General features: G+C 37.9%; 1 protein-coding gene across 2 annotated transcripts in view; it reads right to left on the minus strand.

Moving 5' to 3' along the window:
- Window positions 1-388: 388 nt before the first annotated feature.
- Window positions 389-20,696, minus strand: part of FRMD4B (FERM domain containing 4B) — a 338,099-nt gene continuing 317,791 nt past the window's right edge. For both annotated transcript variants that reach the window (XM_037800162.1, XM_037800153.1), the window contains 9 exons: window positions 19,711-19,844; window positions 19,495-19,614; window positions 17,562-17,790; window positions 14,891-14,947; window positions 13,364-13,511; window positions 10,653-10,772; window positions 8,979-9,790; window positions 5,274-5,406; window positions 389-2,014 (listed from right to left, as the gene is read on the minus strand). In XM_037800162.1, the coding sequence (XP_037656090.1) occupies window positions 1,894-2,014; window positions 5,274-5,406; window positions 8,979-9,790; window positions 10,653-10,772; window positions 13,364-13,511; window positions 14,891-14,947; window positions 17,562-17,790; window positions 19,495-19,614; window positions 19,711-19,844 (1,874 nt within the window). In that variant the 3' untranslated portion in view covers window positions 389-1,893. The remainder of the gene's footprint in view (window positions 2,015-5,273; window positions 5,407-8,978; window positions 9,791-10,652; window positions 10,773-13,363; window positions 13,512-14,890; window positions 14,948-17,561; window positions 17,791-19,494; window positions 19,615-19,710; window positions 19,845-20,696) is intronic.

Genomic DNA, 20,696 nt, shown 5'->3' on the forward strand with positions numbered 1-20,696 from the left:
CATCCTCAGTGAGTCAATAACCCACCATATTTTATCAAATCTGTGGCAACTTAATTGTAAGACACAGCATTATTTTATGTATCGCTAAGAAAGAAAAATACACTGCCAATTCAACTAGGACACATGCATCCCAATTTCAGAGATGTAAATATGAAAAAAGTATGCATTTAGAATCAACAAAATATGGTAATGCTATAGCTAAAAATCTGAAATCTTGCCCAACATGGTTACTTGAAATGGGGAGCACTTTAAAGCTGCTTCATATGAACCCTGAAAATAAATGGAAGAATACGTAAACATTTTCAGTAGCACACCTTTAGTTTATTGACCTATGTAAAAAAATAATAGGTCTTAAAAAGTCAGAACAATAAAAGAATATGCAAAAGGGTATTTCTGTTTCTAGAAGGCTATACAAATATGCAAAAGAGAATAAGTTATTTTTTTTGCAAGTGTTTTCTTCCAGTTTTTTTTTTTTTTTTCTTTCCAAACTTCATTTCTAATGATACAAATGACTAAGGACCAGTTTAACAAATCATCCTTATGTATATATTACATGCTTTGGAATATAGATAGAAAATGTTCCAAAAAAGTTGTTCAGAATGTCTCTTCACAAATATGAACAAGAAACCTGTATAAAAGGGAGGAAAGGAGCACCTTTTATGGAATTTTGAAACAGAATAAAGATGACAAAAAAGAATCAATCTAGAATATGGAAATCATTTGTTCTCCAAAAAACTCCTACAGAAAACCATAGCTAATTAGTTCTTCCAAGAAAAGTATGAGGTAGTTGTAGCCTCATAATTAAATCTACTACAGCTTGGAGTATTTCTTTTTTTAAATGACTGATTTTGTTTCTGTCACTTGGTGACTTAGAACTACCTGTAGAATCCAGATAATGCTTCATTTTCTAATGTTCACCATTATAAGGCACACAATTCATTTAAAATGATGTAGTTTCTATTTTTGTTGTTTTGGGGTTCTTTTTTTATCACCTTCAAATACTTTTTCAACATCATGATTATAAACACTTTCCGTATCAAGTCTGCCATTTCAAATGACAGCCAGGTTGGAGAGTTACCAACCTGAATAATAAGAGTTCGTTATGCAATTGGTGTGGAAAGAAAAAAGGAGCTCAATGATATTGTACCTTAGAAAATTCTCCAAGCAGAGTTTGTCAATTATTCAGTGGACTGCTTCATTTTCCCCAAACTGCTATCATAAAGTTATATTACAGGATGCTACAGCAATAAGTCTTTCCAGAGCCCACACTGTATGGTGCTTATGAAAAACATCACTCTTTATAATATCCTAAAAACATTTACACTCATTCAGAACTTCATGAAAATCCAGCTTCTCTCTTCAAGTAATTTTCCAATACTGTCTAATTTGTCCATGTCCGTGTAGAAACAGCATGTTATTCTTTGTCAGCTCACAAATTCAAACTTTGTGATGGCGAGCAGTGACTAAGGAGCTTCAGTTTCCCTTCTCTCATTCTGAATTGTGCTCTGAAATTTCCCCTTTCCATCTTTCCTGTTGGAGACACTTACCACACTTTTCACAGTTTTGAGGTTTGCCTTCAACAACTTTTTTTCTCTTTTAACAAAGTGCTTGCTACTGACAGAGCCTTCCAATTGGATCCTCTCTTGGCAATGGTTCCATGTGGGGGCAGACCTCGCTCTCCCAGGTTAGTGCCTGGAGATTAAAAGGCGAGTCATCTTTCGGGGGCTTTGCACTGCTTTGTGTGGGGATTCACTTCCAGGGCCACGTAAGCGTTCTCTTCAACCTTCAATGCTTTTGGGTTTCTAAAGCCAACGGCCTTCTGGGAAGATGAACACATTTTGCAAGGCACACTAGTGTTGAATGCAGTGCTTGGTCAGGAAGTTCAACTGCAGTTCAGACTAATGTTCCAGGCTTTGAATCTTCATGCCAGAAGAGCCTCTGCTCGTTACTCTCCAAGCTGTCTTCCAACTGGTGTCCATCTGTACTGTCCAGCTGACTGGTCCCCGTGTACTGTCTATTGAAGGAAACCAAAAGAGTTACTACCTGTGTCACTTTTGTTCTTAGAGTACAGAGACTACTACATCCAAAGAAGTTAGCAGAAAGCGCTGTTAAGAACAATTATCCAAAACTTGGAAATAAGGCGAAGGATGACTGTGTGACCGTTCGATGTCACACTGGAGTATTGTCTAACAGGCCCATGCAAGGATTATTTAATTCTCTAGGGAGACATCCGTCTGTCTGTTGCCCTATAGGACATTAACTGGTTTTGCATCTAATTTAGTAATATTCTAGCATTCTCTTTCAGTGTGTCAAAACCAGTCTCTCTTGAATTCTCTTTGAATCAACTCTGCTAGTTCCCTCATTAATGAGTTAGAGAAATCTTTGACACATCCCCATTTTCAATTGGTGTGAGTCTTATCTTTAACTTTTTAAAAAGTACATTTTGACAGCATGTTTTAAGTATTTTTCAAATTATGGGATTAATATATTAGATGCTTTCCTAGGGACAAAGGAATATTTTTAGGGGGAGGGATGTGGGGACATCTTAGGACATTATTGTACATCTCTAGGGTGTGTAAGTGTAAATTGGGAGTGACCTGGCAAACAGCATGTCATTTAAAAACTATAGTAATATTTGGATGATATATACAAACGAGAGCATCCTATTATACAAAGAAATAAAACCTCACCCTTCTAACAGTAGGTTAAAATAGGTTAGATAGTTAGTAGATTTTCAAAATTTTAATTTCCATATGTTTTAATAAAGGTGATAAAAAGCCTTTGGAAGAAGAGAGAAAAAAAATTGTAAATCTAAGTATTTAGTGTTTTCATCTATATATAAAAACAAAGTCAGATTTCATAACTTCACACATCAGCCAGAACAAGCAAAAGTCTTGCTATGCAAGAAGCAACACACAAATTTAAGGGACTGTACTTACTACAGCTGGCTACACTTAGCAAAAGAGAATTTAAAACTGATCTCATTTCTGGAGACACAACCATTCTCCGGGACAGAAGCCCTTGGTTTTGCCTAGTAATAGGTAGAGTTCGATAAGGAAGAAGAAGGGAAACGGAAAACAGGAAGTGAAAGAAAAAGTTACTCGAAAACACAGTTTTAGAGCAAATTTCTAAAGCTTTATGAATGATTTTTTTTTTTCCTATTAACAGGTCAAGTAAATTGTTCACATTGTATCATAACTGAAAAAATCCTAAGTAAATAAATGAATGGAAGTAAGCACTCCCATAACTCTGTGGTTGGGATGGCAAATTGGCAAACCTTTCTGGGAAGTGAGAGCTTAAAAAAATATACATTTCAATTTAATCCATTAATTCTTTTTATTGCAATGTACCCTGAGGAAATAATTTGGAATTCAGACAAATATTTTGCATAAAAATGATAATAGCAGCATTAATTCCAATAAAAGAAGAAACCCTGAAAACTACTCAAATGTTCCAAAAATGAAGGAACTGTTAAGTAAAAGATGGTATGTATATTGAGTGAAATATATTGGTCAGATAAAATGATGGTTTAAAGAGTTTTTCGAGAAGACAGGAACATATTTATGTTAGAACTAAGTAAAAAACCAGGATGTAGAATTTCATATAAAACATCACAAGATATAAACTTGTATGTATATCATTATGACCATGTTTTAAAAAAACAAATACAAATGAAAATGGCTGAAAGAGGTAAAAATGTTAATAGCTGCTATCCCAGGATGGTGGAATTATGGGTAAACTATTTCCTACTTATTTGTCCCTTTATGTATTTTACAAATTTTCCACAATGAGCTCATATTATACACATGCACACACAATAGAGATCTTTAAATAGCTTCTAATTTCCTGAACACTGTGCCTCTTTCTGACATCACACTGCCCTATCAAGCCATCTTGGGCCAGCTAGAGTAGACTGGCAAACTTAGTAAAAACAGATTTTCTCAAAGAATGCTTAGTACACCTTCTTGAGTACAATGAAACTGCTGTTAAAGATATTACACTATCTTAAGTACTGAATGTTTTATATCATTTCTGAGTTTTAAAAAAAGGAAAGTAGAAATTATACAAATAGGAAAAGTATTATACAAAATGATTAGAACTGAACCGAAAAAGTTCAGCTCATATTTTGGGCCAAAGCCAGTTTGATTCTTATTCTTATTCATTTTCAAGTGTTAATTACAGAAGTCCAAGCTATCTGATGTCCCCTGAAGTATATTTTTATTAAAATTCTATTTTGAGCACACCCTTTGTTGAGACAACTGGCCTAATATTTCATGCCAAGAAAAACTGCTGAATGTGGAAGGAAAAAATAAGGCTTTTGGGGTTGAATATCCTGTCTGTTTTTGGCACTTAATACTTTAATGAGAAACTGCGAACTCTCCAATTCATCAATATAGACACCTCTCTAAGTTATCGTCTGTATAAGTCTGATATGCCTGAAGCATTCTGATTTAAAGACAGCAAAATTAAATTTTCTAAAAAAAGTCAGAAAATGTTCTACTTTTTGGCACCATGGAAATGGATTATATGCTGTAATGAAGTGATAGGGAAAAACGACCTCTTCAAATCTATCCCCTTTGATATCTACCCCAATTTTAACAAATTGTTCTTCTATATTTCCTCTAAATATTTACAAAGAACTACTGTTACAAAGAGGACAGCTGGTTGCGTCTGTTGCTTCTTAAAGAACATAGGGTCAGACACAAAAAGGCAGCAAGTGTTTGAAATCAAGCCTACCAACTGTCTATTAGGAATCCTGGTATGAACAGCCTTTTCTGGAGTAGAGATATTTTGTACTTTCAGCCAAATGATTTTTTTTTTCCCACAAGGTTCCAGAAGAGTCTACAAGGGATATATCAACAATCATACAGTTTCAAATGTTGCAATAAAAAACAAACAGAATTTCAGACTCAGAATTTTATGCATACAACTCCAAGGACAGGATCAAATATGAACGAGCTAGATCAAAGGTCAGAGAACTTTTCTTAAAGGACCAAATAGTAAATATTTCCAGCTTTGCAGGCCATCGGGTCTCAACTACTTAGCCCTGCCCCTGTAGTACAAAGATACCACAGGTAATATGTAAATGAATGTGCCTGGGTATTTTCCAATAAAACTTATTTACAAAACCAGATGGCAGCTGGATTTGGCCCATGGACCACAGTTTGCCAACGCCCAAGCTTTATTACTTCGTGTTCAAAAAGTAAAAGAGGATCAAAAAGTAAAAGAGGATCTTTTGGCCAGGAACAGATTTTAGCGTGTAGCTTCCTTACCTGTTTGGAGAGGGCAGAGGATTATAGACATTGCCATAGCAACTGGTATAAGAGGAATGTGCTGGGGTCTCGTATTCCGATAGACCTATGGTTATCTGGGTCCTCCAGTTCCCAGAAGTATTTGTGGAAGACACTAGAAATGAAAATGAAAAAGGGATAAAATTAGTGGAAATATTCAAAGTGAAAAATCTTTAAGTCATTTAGATGTATATACAATAATCAACGGCAGGGAGAGCAGAGATGAAGAGTCAGAGTTTGGAATCAGCAGGGTTCCTATTCCAACTTGGTCCCACACGGGCTATGTGATCTTAGGGAAACAGCTTTTCCTCTTTAAGCTCAGTTTCCTCATCTGTAAAGTGGGAATAATAGTATAAATGTAACCTGTATACATGCCATCGGCCATTCTTCAGTAAAGGTATCCTCTTCTTGATGCCTTAGTTTGGACACTTTCATGGCCTCAGAACTGTAAATTTGTGACTTAATAAATCCCCTTTATAAGCCGAAAAAAAAAATGTATCCTCTATATGACTGATAATGTAATATAGGAAAACATTTAGCACAGTGCCTGGTACAGAACAAACACTCAACAAATGGTAACTATTGACATTATTATCCCTAATGGGAAAAAAGTTAATGGAAACACATACTATAAAAAATAACTCAAAAATGAAGCCAGAAAAAAATAACTTCTCAGGTATTGAGAGACTCTTCCCATTGTGGCTGGATACACAAGGCTACAGTTGTAAGGATACGGTGCTGAGCTTGATTTCTTGGGGCTTTTGGAGGAAAATCATTCCATAACTTTACTTGTTGGGACTTGACTGTTTCTAAGCCAAAATCAACCCTGGCAACTAGCAGCATCAAGGCATATTTTCACTTTAAAAAAAGGGTGTGGGGAGTAGGGCTGGGACTTGTAAGGAAGGATTTCAGAAAGAAGAGATTTAGTTCTACAGGACTGAACTGGAAGAAGACTAGGGCATAATTTGGGGCCAAAGCCCAATAAATGCTTCACTGCCAGGCACCTGTTGGCCTCTTTATCAAATTAGTCCTGTTCCCCGCCCAGAATGACTAAGGCAACCACAATGTCATGTTGGTCATGCAAGACCTAAACCAGCCCTGCTCACGGATCTTTCCTGTTCTTCTCCACTCCCCATTCCTGGCTACTGACCTACTCCTCTTCATTTACACCCACAAAGCACCAGAGTAGACCAGAGTGGCACAAACACATTTCAAAACTCTTCCATGGCTCTGGATGCCAAGAGACACTGACTAAAAGAAGTAACACTCTAACTTTGAGCTTGTAAGAACTTTTCAAAACTCTAAGTCAAAGGCTGTGGGACTTGTTGGTTAAGATATCAGACAGAGCTCAAATAGAATCCCTACTTGACCACTTAACAGCTGTGGCTCCTGGACAGGGTCATTTAAACTCTCTAAGCTGCAAGAGTTGCCCCAGCTGCAAGATTAGGATAATAACAATAATAGTGATAATAATAAAACAGCATCCACCTTATAGGACTGTTGTGAAGATTAAATGGGATGATGCATATGAACTGTTGAGCAATGCCACGTGGCACAGTAAGCTGCCAGTAAATGGTAGCTGTCATCAGTACTTAAATTGAGTCACTGGGAGAGCCTTCAGGTGGCTGGAAGGGACTATGAAATCCCTGAATGATTTGGCAATAATTGAAAACTTATCTCCCCACAAGAATGATGCATGCATATTGTAAGACATTTTGGTAGCTAATAAAATGTAGACAGGAATGAGGAAAATTCCAAAAGGAAATCCTGGTATCACTGATTCCATTCCTTAAATTCCTTAAAAAAGTGCTGCCTTTTGGTCTGTGGGACCAAATCCAGCTGAGATCAGCAAGGCTCACACCAGGTATGAACCAGGAAGTATAACTCTGCTCTTTCCTTTGCCCCAGACACTAGGCCAACTGCCAGGATATTCAGATTCCTGAGTTAGAACTGCTTCTCTCTGGGGCTCACTATTGAAGGAGGCGTTACCCCAGCCCCAGGCCCTGAGAACTGTCCACACACATTTCAGCCCTCCTCGAGTGGTTCTGTCCTTGTGGCACTCTGACCAGGTTTGGTTTCTGAAATTCACTCATGCAACGCCCTGAACTTCAGTGGCAAGGAAAGGTGTTTTCTAGATCAAAGCCATAAATTAACAGAATATATGGTAACGTGGTAATAGATGGGAGAGTCCCAGCGGAAGTTCAAAGTCTTGCACAAATAGAAGAGCACTTGAACCCAAATAGAAATCTCCATGTCAACAAGCTTATGAAACTTATGAAAGGTAGTTTTTATAGGCTATTACACAATGATTTGGGAATCTCCATACTATGTCTTTCAAAGGTGTCATGCTTGAGACGGGGCAAGAGTTACTGGCCGCAGGTTTTGTGCAGCCCAAGAATTTATTCATTTCTTAGAGTGTTCAAGTTGGTTAATTTTTATACATCCCTCTGACTGCTAACTAGACTGTGAGCTCATTGAGGAAAGAAATTTCTTCATCACTGGCTCCTCAGCATCTTGGAAGTGCCTGCTTGTTGGCTGAGTAAACAAAACAATAGGCAGACACTTCCCCTTACCCTCACTTCTCTACTTAAATTAGTACTTAGCAGAGCTAGGGATACACAGTAAGTTCACCATAAATGATAGTGAATTTAAGGGCCAAAGTCATGGCATAAAGGGAACATTTTCTCTAAATCAAAATTAGCCTTGAGAATCCAGTAGCCTGGACTCTTGAAGATGACTGTATAACAATGTAGCTTACAAGGGGGGACAGTGTGATTGTGAAAACCTTGTGGATCACACTCCCTTTATCTAGTGTACGGATGAATGAGTAGAAAAATGGGGACAAAAACTAAATGAAAAATAGGGTGGGATGGAGGGGATGGTTTGGGTGTTCTTTTTTACTTTTATTCTTATTCTGATTCTTTCTGATGTAAGGAAAATGTTCAAAAATAGATTGGGGTGATGAATGCATAACTATATGATGGTACTGTGAACAGCTGATTGTACACCATGGATGACTGTATGATACATGAATATATTTCAATAAAACTGAATTTTATTGAAAAAAAATTGGCCTTGAGCATTCCTTAAATCAGCCATAAAGGAGAGTATTTACCATTACTGAATTGAGTTAAGACATGCAAAGTGCTAAGAACATTGCCAGGAACAATGCTTAATCAATGTCAGCTCCTATTAGAATTATTGCAAGCCTTACGCAGGTAACTGAGCATTCAAAACATACAGGCTTTAGATAATCATTCCTGGTGGTGAACAGGGATGGATGCATAATTGTAAAGTTTTCTGCTTGCCCAAAGCGTTTACTCTAACATCTAAAAATATCAAACCTCAATGACCCGAACACATTTAAGAGATGTGACTGTCAATTCCAGGCCTAGAACAGATAAAGCATGCGAAAACTCTTAACCCAGAGCAGCAGAGATAGCAGGTGCTCCATAAATATTTGTTGAATTTGAATCTAAAATTTGCTTCATAGGAGTCATGTATATCACGTTCTCTGGAAAACTGTGAACAACTCAGTTGTTAAGATGACAATTCTTATTGTGGCTATGCTGAATGGCTATCACTCTCACGTCCTTGAGTACTGGTCTCAGAATGCCTGTCTGGGAGAGGTTTTGGGTAATGCAGTAAAGCAAATCCAAGGGTCACGTGCCTCCCGTGTACTGTTACCTGAAGAGTAGGAAGATGCTCGGCTGCTTGGAGAACAGGGTACTTGCAGCCCAGCAAACCCCAGGCATCTCTGTGATCCCCTGTCCGAGTCGAAGCTAGTCTGTGGGCTGTGCCCCTGGTCCTTCTGCCCAGAGGCCCGCTGGTACCAGCCACGCAGGTGCTCTGCGACTAAGGCCTTGTGGATGTTTTTGGTGATGTGCTCTGATTTAGCAGCAGCCTTCCTCGGCAGTCGGAGTGTTGCATAAGGGTTATGGGGCACGCGGTCCACCTCATCTTCATGAAAGGACCTACTGCAGTCCCTTGGGCGGTCGTATCCATAGTGGGCTGAGGCCCGGTAGGAGGGATTGACACTGTACTGTCCTTCAGTGTCATTTTCGTAGACATAGCCACCACTGTAATAAAGATCACACTCTCCATATGGCGGGTACCCGGCAATATAGTAACTGGAAGAGGGTTGCTCCTGACTCTTAGAGTAGACGCCATTCCTCAAACTATCCTTTTGGGCAAGGTTGGGCATGCTTCCTGAATTGGAAGTAGAAACATTCTGTTTCTTGGACCTCCTCCGACCCCTGGGACGCGTGTCCAGAGTCTGGGTGGTGTAATATGGGCCGGTAATCGGTGTCACACAGTAATATTCTGTGCTCGACTGGCTGGTGTAGGAAGACCCGTCGTCAAGGATTTCAGTGCTGCTGCTTCTTTGGGATTTGGAGAGGGAGAAAAATGGCTTATCATTGTCCATCTCAGAAAGCAGGTGGCTCTGGGACTCGAGGCTTCCACTCCGCTGGCGGTGGTGCTGAGATGAAGATTCGGGTCTGAAAAAGAAAGGCAAACTTGAAAAGCCGAATGAAGGACAGGAGGAGAGAGGTAAAGAAAAGAGAGCTTCAAGATGAATGATTTTATAGCTCTTTGCTTGCAACAGGATTTTTAGGATTTCCAAAGCTAACTGTGCAACTGAATCCACTTGTACATGTAAGTTCAATAACATGGTCAAAACAAGAAATGAACCAGGTTCTGTCAACTGTGCAATCCAAATTCTTTCTTGAGGGTAGGGAAGATAAACTCATGATGCACAACCCACATCAAATCCTGGAAATAAAAAACACACGTCTTTGGAGGATCCTCTCCTCCCAAAAGGTATTAGCAGACATTAGATGAGGGTGGAGGCAGCATTGCACAGTGGAACAGAGCCTGGGCTCCAAGGTCAGAGATTGTGCATTGAGTCATGCCTCTGCCATTTCCCATCTGTGTAAGCTTGAGCAAGGTATTTAACCTGAGTCTTACTTCCTCCTTTGTAAAATGAGTATGATAACACTATCCAGTATCCACCTCACATTAGGCTTGCCATGGGGACTGAATAATACATTGCATATATAATGTTTAGCACAGTGCATGGCTCTTCAAAATGCTGCTATAATCATTATCTCCATCACCATCACTGAATAACAAGTTTCACCTCTTCCTAAGACAAGAATGGTATTCTCTGCTTGGAGAAATCAAGGAACAAAAAATTCAATGAAGCCCAAACATTTTTTTTTAAATGACATATATGAAACTGTAAATGAGCAGAAAATGCTGATCCATAACTGCAGAAAAGCCAGTTAAAAGATTTAAAAAACATAACCCAGTAAACCAAGAAGCAACAGTGCTAAAGCAGCTGGAATGAAGCTCTCTTACTCCAAGTGGCTGCTGCTGTAGGCGTTCCGGGTGAGAACTGGCGTGGTGGGCATACTTCGGCCCCCCTGCGGCCGCCGCTCCAGGGTTTTGTAAGGGCTGCTGTGTGTCGATAGCATTTCTCTGTGATGATAAAAAGAAAAATGCAGGAAACGATGAGCTTTCCAACATTTCTGGCAAACTCCTCCTGAGCTGATAGGAAACTTACTGGAAGCTGAAGGCAAGGAAGCACAGGGAGGAAACGGGGAAGGGTCTTTGTGGTTTAGTATCTTGGTACCTCCCAGAGGAGCTTTAGGAAAAGCACATGTGGTCTGACTCTCTGAGTAGTGAATAGGAAGGAAAAAATAAGACTTCTAAAAAGAGTGCATTGACTATACCAGATATAGTACATCATAAGTAGCTAGAGCAGAGGTCAGCAAACTTTTTCTGTAAAGGGCTAGAGAGTAGGCATGTTGAGCTTTGTAGGCCATATGCTATCTGTCATTGACTACTCAATTCCGCTCTTGAACTGCAAAAGACCATAAGCATGGACACTCATTGAATTTCCATATAACTTTCAAATGTCACAAAATATTTTTCTTTTTTCCCCAACTATTTAAAAATATAGAAATCACTTGTACTTCATGAGCCATATGAGAACTGGTGACAGGATGGATTTCATCTGCAGGCGCTTGTTTGCCAACCCCAGAATTAGTGGGTAACATCCTTAAATGGTTTTGCATACTTCCCAGCACAGGACAACACATTTAATTTGAGACGTAACTTTTCTTTAAATTATTCTTAATAATTTAAAAATGATTACATCTTTGATTATAAAAGTCAGGTCAAGTTCATTATTGAAAAGTTTAAAAATACAGATTAAAAAAGAAAAATTAAAATGTCCATAATCTTACGTACATCTAGTCAACATTAAATGTCTTCAGATATTTTCCCAAAGCATATATACTTTTTAACAACCAAAAATAACAACAAAAAAAAAACTTACTGTTTATTACTGAAGACCTTACTTTATATATTTTTTAAAAACCTTCAGTTGTACCTAATTTTCTCTGCTGTTTAACATCCTTCCACAATGCTATTTTACTGACTGCAATAGCATTCTACTGTCTGGATTTACCATAATTTATTTAAGCAATCCATTCATTGAGCATTCGATTGTTTTCAATTTATTACTAGTATAAACAATGCTGTGATGAACATCCTATAGTTAAATCTTAATTAATTCTATAGGAAAAAAAATCCTATAAGTGAAATTACTGGGTCAAAGAGTAAATCCATTATAAGCTATGGGGGATTTGGGTATAATAACTGTTAAGATAAAGATTCTCAGCTGTAGCTATTCCTTTTGTGGGCATAGTTTTGTTTTCTTTAGATAATACACATGTTCAGTGCTGTCCAGTAGGACTGTGATGATGATGGTGGTCTGTATCTGTGCTGCACAATAAGGGTCCCTGCTGCTAGCTCATGTGACTGCTGAGCTCTTGAAAAGTGGCTAGTATAGAATGGAAGCTCAACTTTTAATCTTAATTAATTTGTTAAATAGCAACATGTGGCTGGTGGCTGGCTACTCTATTAGACAGTACTGCTCTAGCCTCTTGGATCTTCATTCTTGAAAGCACTGATTCTTAAATGCTAATCCACAAATTGGGGCTGGTATGAGAAAAAGTTTTCACTGGTCTTTCACAAATTAGAAATATAATAAAATGTAGCTTTTATTTTCAGAAATCAAAATTTTTATTTAGTTGATGTAATCTTCCTATTTTGAGACTAATTTCCTTCTTTGCTGAGACACACTATAAAACATTGACTAAAATCAGATCACGTGCTTTGGAGTCAGATTACCTAGTTTCACATTCTGGTTCTCCCCATTTACTACCTGATGAACCCAAAGAAGTCACTTTTCCTCTTTGGTCCTCAGTGTATTTATCTGTAAATGGTCATGATAGCAATATTACTATCAAGATTGTTGTAAGGATAAAATTAGTTGATGTACATGAAAGCAGTTTCTAGCTTATACTAAGTGCTCAATAAAACGCCAAGTTATCTCTATTATTATTATTACTATGACTGCCTTTTTGATAATTACATGTTCTTCCTTGTATGAAATCATTGTGCTGTTTATTTGAACATTCTGACTAGGCAAAGTAAAAAGTTGGCAATCCCAACTTAGGTCCTAATTTTTAAAAATAATTGATTAATCCATGAAGTCAAATTCTGGGATTCGCTTCTACTATCTTTCAAAAACCTGGTCTATTGCCTAGATATTTATCTGAGACATTTGAGAAAATAGTTGTATCTATTTTACAGATTCAAAAAAAGAGTTAAAGTCCTATGTTCATTTTCAGGATCAGAAGTCAGTCCTGTCACTTGGTTTGGTGGAGTGGCAATTAATGACAGTTTCCTTAAAGCATGGGTTATGAAATTGAACTTTGAACACTATGGTCAAATTCAGATTAAAATAAATGTCTCTATAACTTAACATAAATCAAATGGAATTAAAATCAAGGACACAGCCAAAGTCTTTTTAAAAAAACATGTCCCCTCACTGTCAACAACAAAAACTAAGTTGACAACTCATTTGCTCATAAGTAGAAAGAGCAAGATAACACCTTCTGAAAGGATAAACAAGATTATGCAAAAATGTGTTTTGGCCATTTTGGAGGAAAGATTTCACAGCAGCCAGACATGAGCCTACTGATTGTGTGGCCTCTCACCTGGACTGCCTGGTATCCACAAACTGTTCACTGACGGACGACTTTCTGAAATGGATTCGCTCAATACCAAGAGACTTGGGGGGAAGAATTCTTGGAGAATGCGGAACTGAATTTGATCGCTGTCCAGCAAGAGTGAAGGAGTCATTAGCTATAACAAGTAAATGAATGAATAAATAAGTAGGTAAGCAGGTAAACAAACAAGTAAACAAATATCTTGCCAACACTTCAGAAAAGAAACCGGAAGAGCTGGTGAACAGTCTTCTTCCAGGAATGATGTTTTTAGAAGTACATAACTGTCAGGAAATTAATTTTTATATTTTATACATTAGAAAGAAAGAAATTACTAAGTACTCTCCTGGGGCCTGAGTCAACTTGTGCCAATTCAATAGGAGCCATACAGAGCAAAGAACTCACTCAGGTAGAATAGGTAATATGGTACCTTTTCTAAAACAAAAATTTAAAAATTTTTAAACAATTCTAAAACAAAAATTAAAAAATTTTTAAAACAAAAAATCCCAGCACATAAAGGGCCAGGACAAAGTTGGCCCAGAAAGTTGGCCTGGATTATTTTTGTTCATTTTTACTTTTAAAGCTTTCTGCCTCTTTGGTTGACTAAGGCTCCTTCTGTCATTGAAAGTGATAAAACCGAAAACTAATTTATGTTGTGCCATTAGAGGTTGTCTCCCACTGATAATTGCATTTTCAAAGAGGAATGGCAAGCTGACCAAACATCAACTAAAGGAAGAATTCTAAACTGGTGGAATTTCATGCACCATAAAATTTAGTGAAAGATAAAGCAGTAGGGGTTGGGTGGGAGTTAGTGGCTCCCCAGAGTTCTTCAAATCACCCTCATAACCAACTCATCTGCTTCAGCACAAGAGAATTAAAAGGAAAAAGCCTATCACTTAATATGAAACCCATTTCATCATGAAATGTATTGAACAAACACAGGCCATTATAGTAGATATGGCTACCTCTGTGAAACTGACACAATGACATGTAACCTAATTTCTAAAATGTGTTTTTCTTCCTAAATAAAAAATAAACTTCCACTTATCCAGAATGCAGTAATAATCAAAGTCCACATTAAAATGTCCTGGTTTTGATACTGTTCTCCAGGTATATAAGATGTTGTCATTGGGGGAGGCTGGGTGAAGACCTCTTTGTATTTTTTTAATACAACTTCCCATGAGTCTATAATTATTTCAAAATTAAAAATTAAAAAAAAATCCTACAGAACCTTACAAATCCTTGCAGAGAGACTTATTTGCTCATGTTATGGCATTCTGATCCCAGTATCGTTTCATTTATATGGTCGTGTTAACGCTGAGTTAACCTGAGCAGAGATTAATCATATGTCCGCCCCACCCCCATCTCGTACCAACTATTGTGCATAAATGTAACTATGCCAAATTGTCCCAAAAGAGTAACAAGTAGACTTTTCTTAACCAAAAAAAAAAAAAAAAAAAAAATCTGAATCTTCCAGAATATATAAAATTTTTAAAACAAAAAAGGGGAGCCACTTACGATCATCATAGGTAGTAGTGTCAGACAAGGAGCTACTCTCTGATGGAATTATGTCTTCTGTGAATAAAAAAAATAACTGCCTTTAGTATAATTGTGCATTTATACCCCTATAGTGAGTTTAACAATGCAATTCCCAATGGAGTGCATTTTGTTTTTAATTAGATAAAAGTAACTAATTATAGTGCACTAACACTGATTAGCTATTATAAGAAATTGATTCATTTACTACTGAAAATAAAAACATCTTATGTATTGTACAAGTATTGCACTGGACTCTTTCTCAATATGGAACCAATTTTAAGGCAGATGGGTTTTTAATCAGTTTTCAGCCTAGCTTCTACATTGGACAAAAATTCTATCCTCTATGTTAAGTGCTTATAACCAACAAACTGGAAAGGAAAATCATGCCATTCTTGTCAAAGATTCCAAATGTTATATAAAATACACTTGAACCCTCATTTGAGAATCTCCTGTTAGTGCAATCTATTTTTTTTTGACTCCCCTCTTTGAGGAAAAGGGCCCTTACTTCAGAGGGTGTGGAGACTTGTTGTGATCATGGGCTTTTGAATTAGACTAGGGTTTTCAACAGTGGCACAACTGACATTTTGGACTGGGTAATTCGTTGCTGTGGGCGACTGTCCTATGCATTGCTGGGTGGTTAGTAGTATCTCAGGCAGCACCACCTCCTCAGATGTGACAACCAAAAACGTCTCTAGACATTTTCAAATGTTCCCTGGGAGCAAAATCATACCTGGTTGAGAACCACTGAATTAGACATATCCAGGTTCAAGTCTTGGTTCTGCCATTTATTGGCTAGGAGCCCTTGGGCAAATTACTTAATCTCTCTCAACATCATTTGGCTCAACTCTAAAATGGGGAATATTAGTACCTAGGGCCTAGTGCCAAGATGAGCTTTAAATGTAATAATGCACATAAAGTCCTTAGCCCAGCTCCTGGCACACGATAAATTCTCAATAAATATTAGCTATACTTATTACTTTTATTACCCATACTCAGTGTTATGGAGGAAGAACTCTGCTGGCTAGAAGTGCCCACGTGCTCTGAGCATTACTGGTGCCCAGCAAATGTTAAATAAGGTATTTAGCAAGAGATATCTCAGATATGTTGATCTGCTTTGGCAAATCATTCCAAACTCACTGTTGAGTGTATTGGCAAGGCTACAGGCAAACAGGACACCTCCATGCAAGCTTCAAAGCCATTGTGAAGGGGCTCCCCCCTTCCAGTTGCAAACGTTCATCTCTATCAGAGCAGAGAGGACTATCTCTTAATTAGACACATGGCGGAGCTTGAAGGCAAGGTGCCAGTAGAGTCAGCTGTCAGGCACACTTAAACAAAAAAAACCTATCCAATATACGCTCAGCCGTTGACACCATCTGCTGCCCAAATGTCAGTCACTGAAAAGCAGAACACTTGAATCTTGCACAGTTTGGGTATGAATGCGCCACGACAAATGGCCATGACAGTTAAGTGGACTGCTAATCACCCATCTCTGTAGGTCCAGAATGTAACGACTGCCAACGCCAACTGGATCTCTCAGTCAGCGCCAAAACCACCCTAAATTCTCCAGCTGTAGTTGACTAATACTTCTGGGTTCATGTCTGTGCATTCACTTTCCAAAAGCCATATTTCTGCTTTATAAGACACATGCCCAAGTTCTGTTAAAACCAGTTATCATAGTTCATCAAATCTAAGATGCCACCAGTATTAAATGTATAATTATTTTATGTCCCAATGAAAGAAGAAAAAATACTGCTAATTATTTTGTAACACACCATCTAGTATAAGAAGCATCTTAATTTCATAGATGTTAAAATGTGAAAAAAAAAAACAGGTGTTTTTGAATCAAAGATATACAATCTTATCTCAATGAGTGATCGAGGCTGAAAACAGTGCTCAAGCCAGCTGGACTTGAAATCTACCTAAATGAGATTTCTCAGTTTACTTTTTTCCTGAATATGGAAAGTAAAAAATGCATATTGTTGAGAATTTGGAAAATACAGAACAGTATTAAGAAAATTAAATCATTCGAAATTCTATCACTATTAATATTTTAAAATATTTCCAAATCGGACTTTGAGTGTGCATTTTTATACAAAGCTGGGATTATGTTGTGGCTAACAATTTGTATCTTGCCTTTCTGCATGTGACATTATATCATGAGCATTTGCCCATATCTTTAAATAGCCTCCATAAAAGACAGTAATTCTAAGAGCATGTTTCTATCCTCATATGTATGGTTAGGTCTTTAAGGAAATGCATGTTCTGCTGCATTAAAGATCTTTCAGAAGCTACTGGATAGGGCCCAGCTTCTTTAAGACCCTACACTGACAAATGTATTTCTTGTTATGACAACAGGCCAATTAAAGGTGTGAACCTTCTCTTATTGTGGAACCTATCTTTCTGCACAAACTCTTCCATCCCAAAAATTAAAGCAGTATGATAGCGTGGTATTACAATAGTGAGAATGTCACTGAAAATCAAGTTTACATACTCATAAGATCTGAAATTCCAAAACACTTTTATCCTAAGAAATGTATTTTGATCCTGTTCTTTCTTGTCCACCCCTCACCAAATGAACTGGTTAGGAAATGCCACACACCATCAAGAATACTGACTACGTAACTCAAAAAAAATCTTACTTATTACTAACCTGGTAAAATAACTGTTGCTTTCTGGCTGGGTTTCTTTCCACATCTAATTCTGTATTCATTTATTGCATTTTCAATCTCCTGAAGCTTTTTCACTGCATCCGTGTAATCTTGCTTTCGTTTTTTCTTCACGGTTTTACAAAGGTCTGCCTCGCTGGCAAGTTTTTTTGCAGCTTCAACCAGCTTTTGCTGTATTAGGAAATTGCTCTCCAGTTCTTGCAAAGCAGGATCCTGCAAGTATTCATGCATACAGTTTTTATTTTCATGGATATATGCCGTCACTCTCACATGTATTGAAACAATAAAATTTCTTGTACATTTTGAATCAGATACTCTTTGAGAATAAAATCTCCCCAAGTTCTACCGCACAAGCATACTCACACTGCACAAGGTTTCCTAGAAGACAAGACCTTCTTTGCCCAATCTTACTTGAACTTTTCATCAGTCTAAACTTCTTCCTTTTTCAAGGAAGGGAAAAGCTTTTCATTCTTTCAATTGGTTGGGTGAAGATAATTTTTTCAAGAAGGGATTCTTAATCCAAGACTCACAGAAGCAGAATGTAATAGTTATATGCATAGCTTTAGAGACAAATTTGGATTTGATACCTCTTTTTGGTAGTTCCTGGTTATGTGTGGCCCTGGGTACACTGCTTAACTTTTTAATGCCTCAGTTTTTTCATTTGTAAAATGGAGATAATACCCACCTTGTAGAAGTGTGGTAATGATTAATTGGAGATAATGTATGTGTGTTGCTCAGCTGACAGCCAAGTACCCAGTGAACACTCCATAAATTGCAAAGTTCACTTTATTATCGATGGAAAGAGTTACTGCCTCTAAAGCCAAGATGGCTAAATTTCTTAAAAGAAACACAGGTAAGGCCATCTTGTCTGATGGCATGCAAATGAAAAGTATACTTTATATTGGCTAATAAATCTTTTAACTTTATTGTAGCTGAGTGTTTTACTAGTATTATCTTATTTAATACTCATTGGCTCCCTCGGGGGAAAGTACTATCATTATCCCCATTACAGATGAGAAAACTGAGACTTGGGAAATGAGACTTTTTAGAGAGGTTAAACTACTTGCTGAATGCTACTTAGTCTTAAGGAGTTCTTAATCCTTACAATACCATTTCTCAATTTATAAATATTCAGGGTTCATTCAATGTTCTACATGTTTTAGGGAGTAAGGTAGCAAGAAGATAATTCTCAATTTTAACTGGGGTGTACATGACACAAAGAGTTCAATTTGGTCTAAGCTATCTATTTCAATTGGTGAGATAAAAACTGACAGACAACTTCTCACAAAGATGGCGCAGAAAGCAAAGGAAGCCCCTGCCCCTCCCAAAACTGAAGCCAAAACAAAGGCTTTGAAAGCCAAGAAGGCAGTACTGAAAGGTGTCCACAGTCACAAAAAAAAAAGATCCACATTCACCCACAGTCCGGTGGCCCAAGATGCTGTGTCTCAGAAGACAGCCTGAATACCCTCAGAAGAGTGCCCCCAGGAGAAACAAGCTTGGCCACTATGCCATTAGCAAGTTCCCCCTGACCACTGAGTCAGCCATGAAGAAAACTGAAGACAATAACACACTTGCGTTCATTGTGATGTCAAGGGCAACAAGCATCAGATCAAACAGGCTGTGAAGAAGCGCTATGACATTGATGTGGTAAAGGTCAACACTCTGATCAGGACTGATGGAGATAAGAAGGCATGTGTGTTCGACTGGCTCCTGACTATGATGCTTTGGATGTTGCCAACAAACTCGGGATCATCTAAACTGAGTCCAGCTGGCAAAGTCTAAATATGTTTTCTGACCATTAAAAAAGAAAAAAAAAAACCCTACAGAGACTCAAAAACCAAAGGAACAAGCCAACCACACTCATGCGACAGCTTTTCTGTCTCATTGTAATAGAAATGTTCGGAGCTGTGCTCATACCTCTTCACTCGGCAGCAAGTTGTCATCTAATTTGAATGCAGTACCTACGCGTCTTCTGACCTGAGGAGGTTTCTCCCCTATGTTCAGTGGATACTCCTTTGGCATTTTGCCAGTGAGCTCCTGTGAAACAGGACAGAATAGAGAGAGGGGATAATTGACACTGGCTTGAACTGTCAAACACAATTTGAAGAACCTAAAAAAGTGGAAGACACTCACGGCCTCCCGCAAACAGATCTTCTTAAGCTCTTCGACTTTCTTCAGGAGTTTTTCTTGCAACAGCTTTTCCTTCTTCTTGAGTTCAAGGATTTTCTCTCTCTTTTGCTCCTCACTAACCTCTGAGTCTTGAGAACCTGGCGGGGGGGTGGGGTGGAGAGGGGCAGGGAAGGTTTATACAAGGCATGTTTCCTTCCTTTCAAAAGGACAAAGGATTTTTAAGACAAACCTGCTATTAAGTGGTAGTTTACTTCTCTCCCTGTTTCTGAACATAATAAAAGGAAACTGGAGAACATTTTCTCATGCTTCTGGGCATGAAACAGAGCCTTATAATAAAATGTGCCTTATGCATTTTGGCTCTGTCTCTTTGGAAGCAATGACAAAATCCTTAATGTTTCAGACACACCCAAGGAAAAAAGTCATTTTCCTAAGCAGGAGGGAAGGTAAGATATTCCTTGGGATAGTTGTTTAGAATGTTCTTTTAGAAAGCAAGCAAGGCAAAGGAATGTTCTGTGCAAAACAAAGTTATGCATCAGATTCACAACTTGACAACAGGATTTAGATGGGAAAATTCATTTAAATGAAGTTATATATATTTAGTGATGAGAGGATCCAGAATTCACATTTGGGGAGGGGCAGCCTCTTGGAGTCATGTTTGTCTAGCATTTTACATTGCAAGGAGAAGTAGATAATTATCTATATCAAAAAATAAGGATTGGGGTGGGGGTGGGGAATGGGGAGCTAATACTTAACGGGTACAGAGTTTCTGTTTGGGGTGATGGAAAATTTTAGTAATGGATGATGGTGATGGTGGTACAACCTTTCAGTGTAATTACCACCACTGAAATGTACACTTAAAAGTAAAATGGGAAATGTTACGTTGTATATATGTAGCTGCAATAATAATTTAAAAAATAAATAAAGATAGGGGGAAGAAGTTGATGTAATTTATAGAGACGGAGGTGTAGAACAAATGTCATTTTCCAAGC

This window comes from Choloepus didactylus, chromosome 1, assembly GCF_015220235.1.
Source record: "Choloepus didactylus isolate mChoDid1 chromosome 1, mChoDid1.pri, whole genome shotgun sequence".
Lineage (NCBI taxonomy): Eukaryota > Metazoa > Chordata > Mammalia > Pilosa > Megalonychidae > Choloepus > Choloepus didactylus.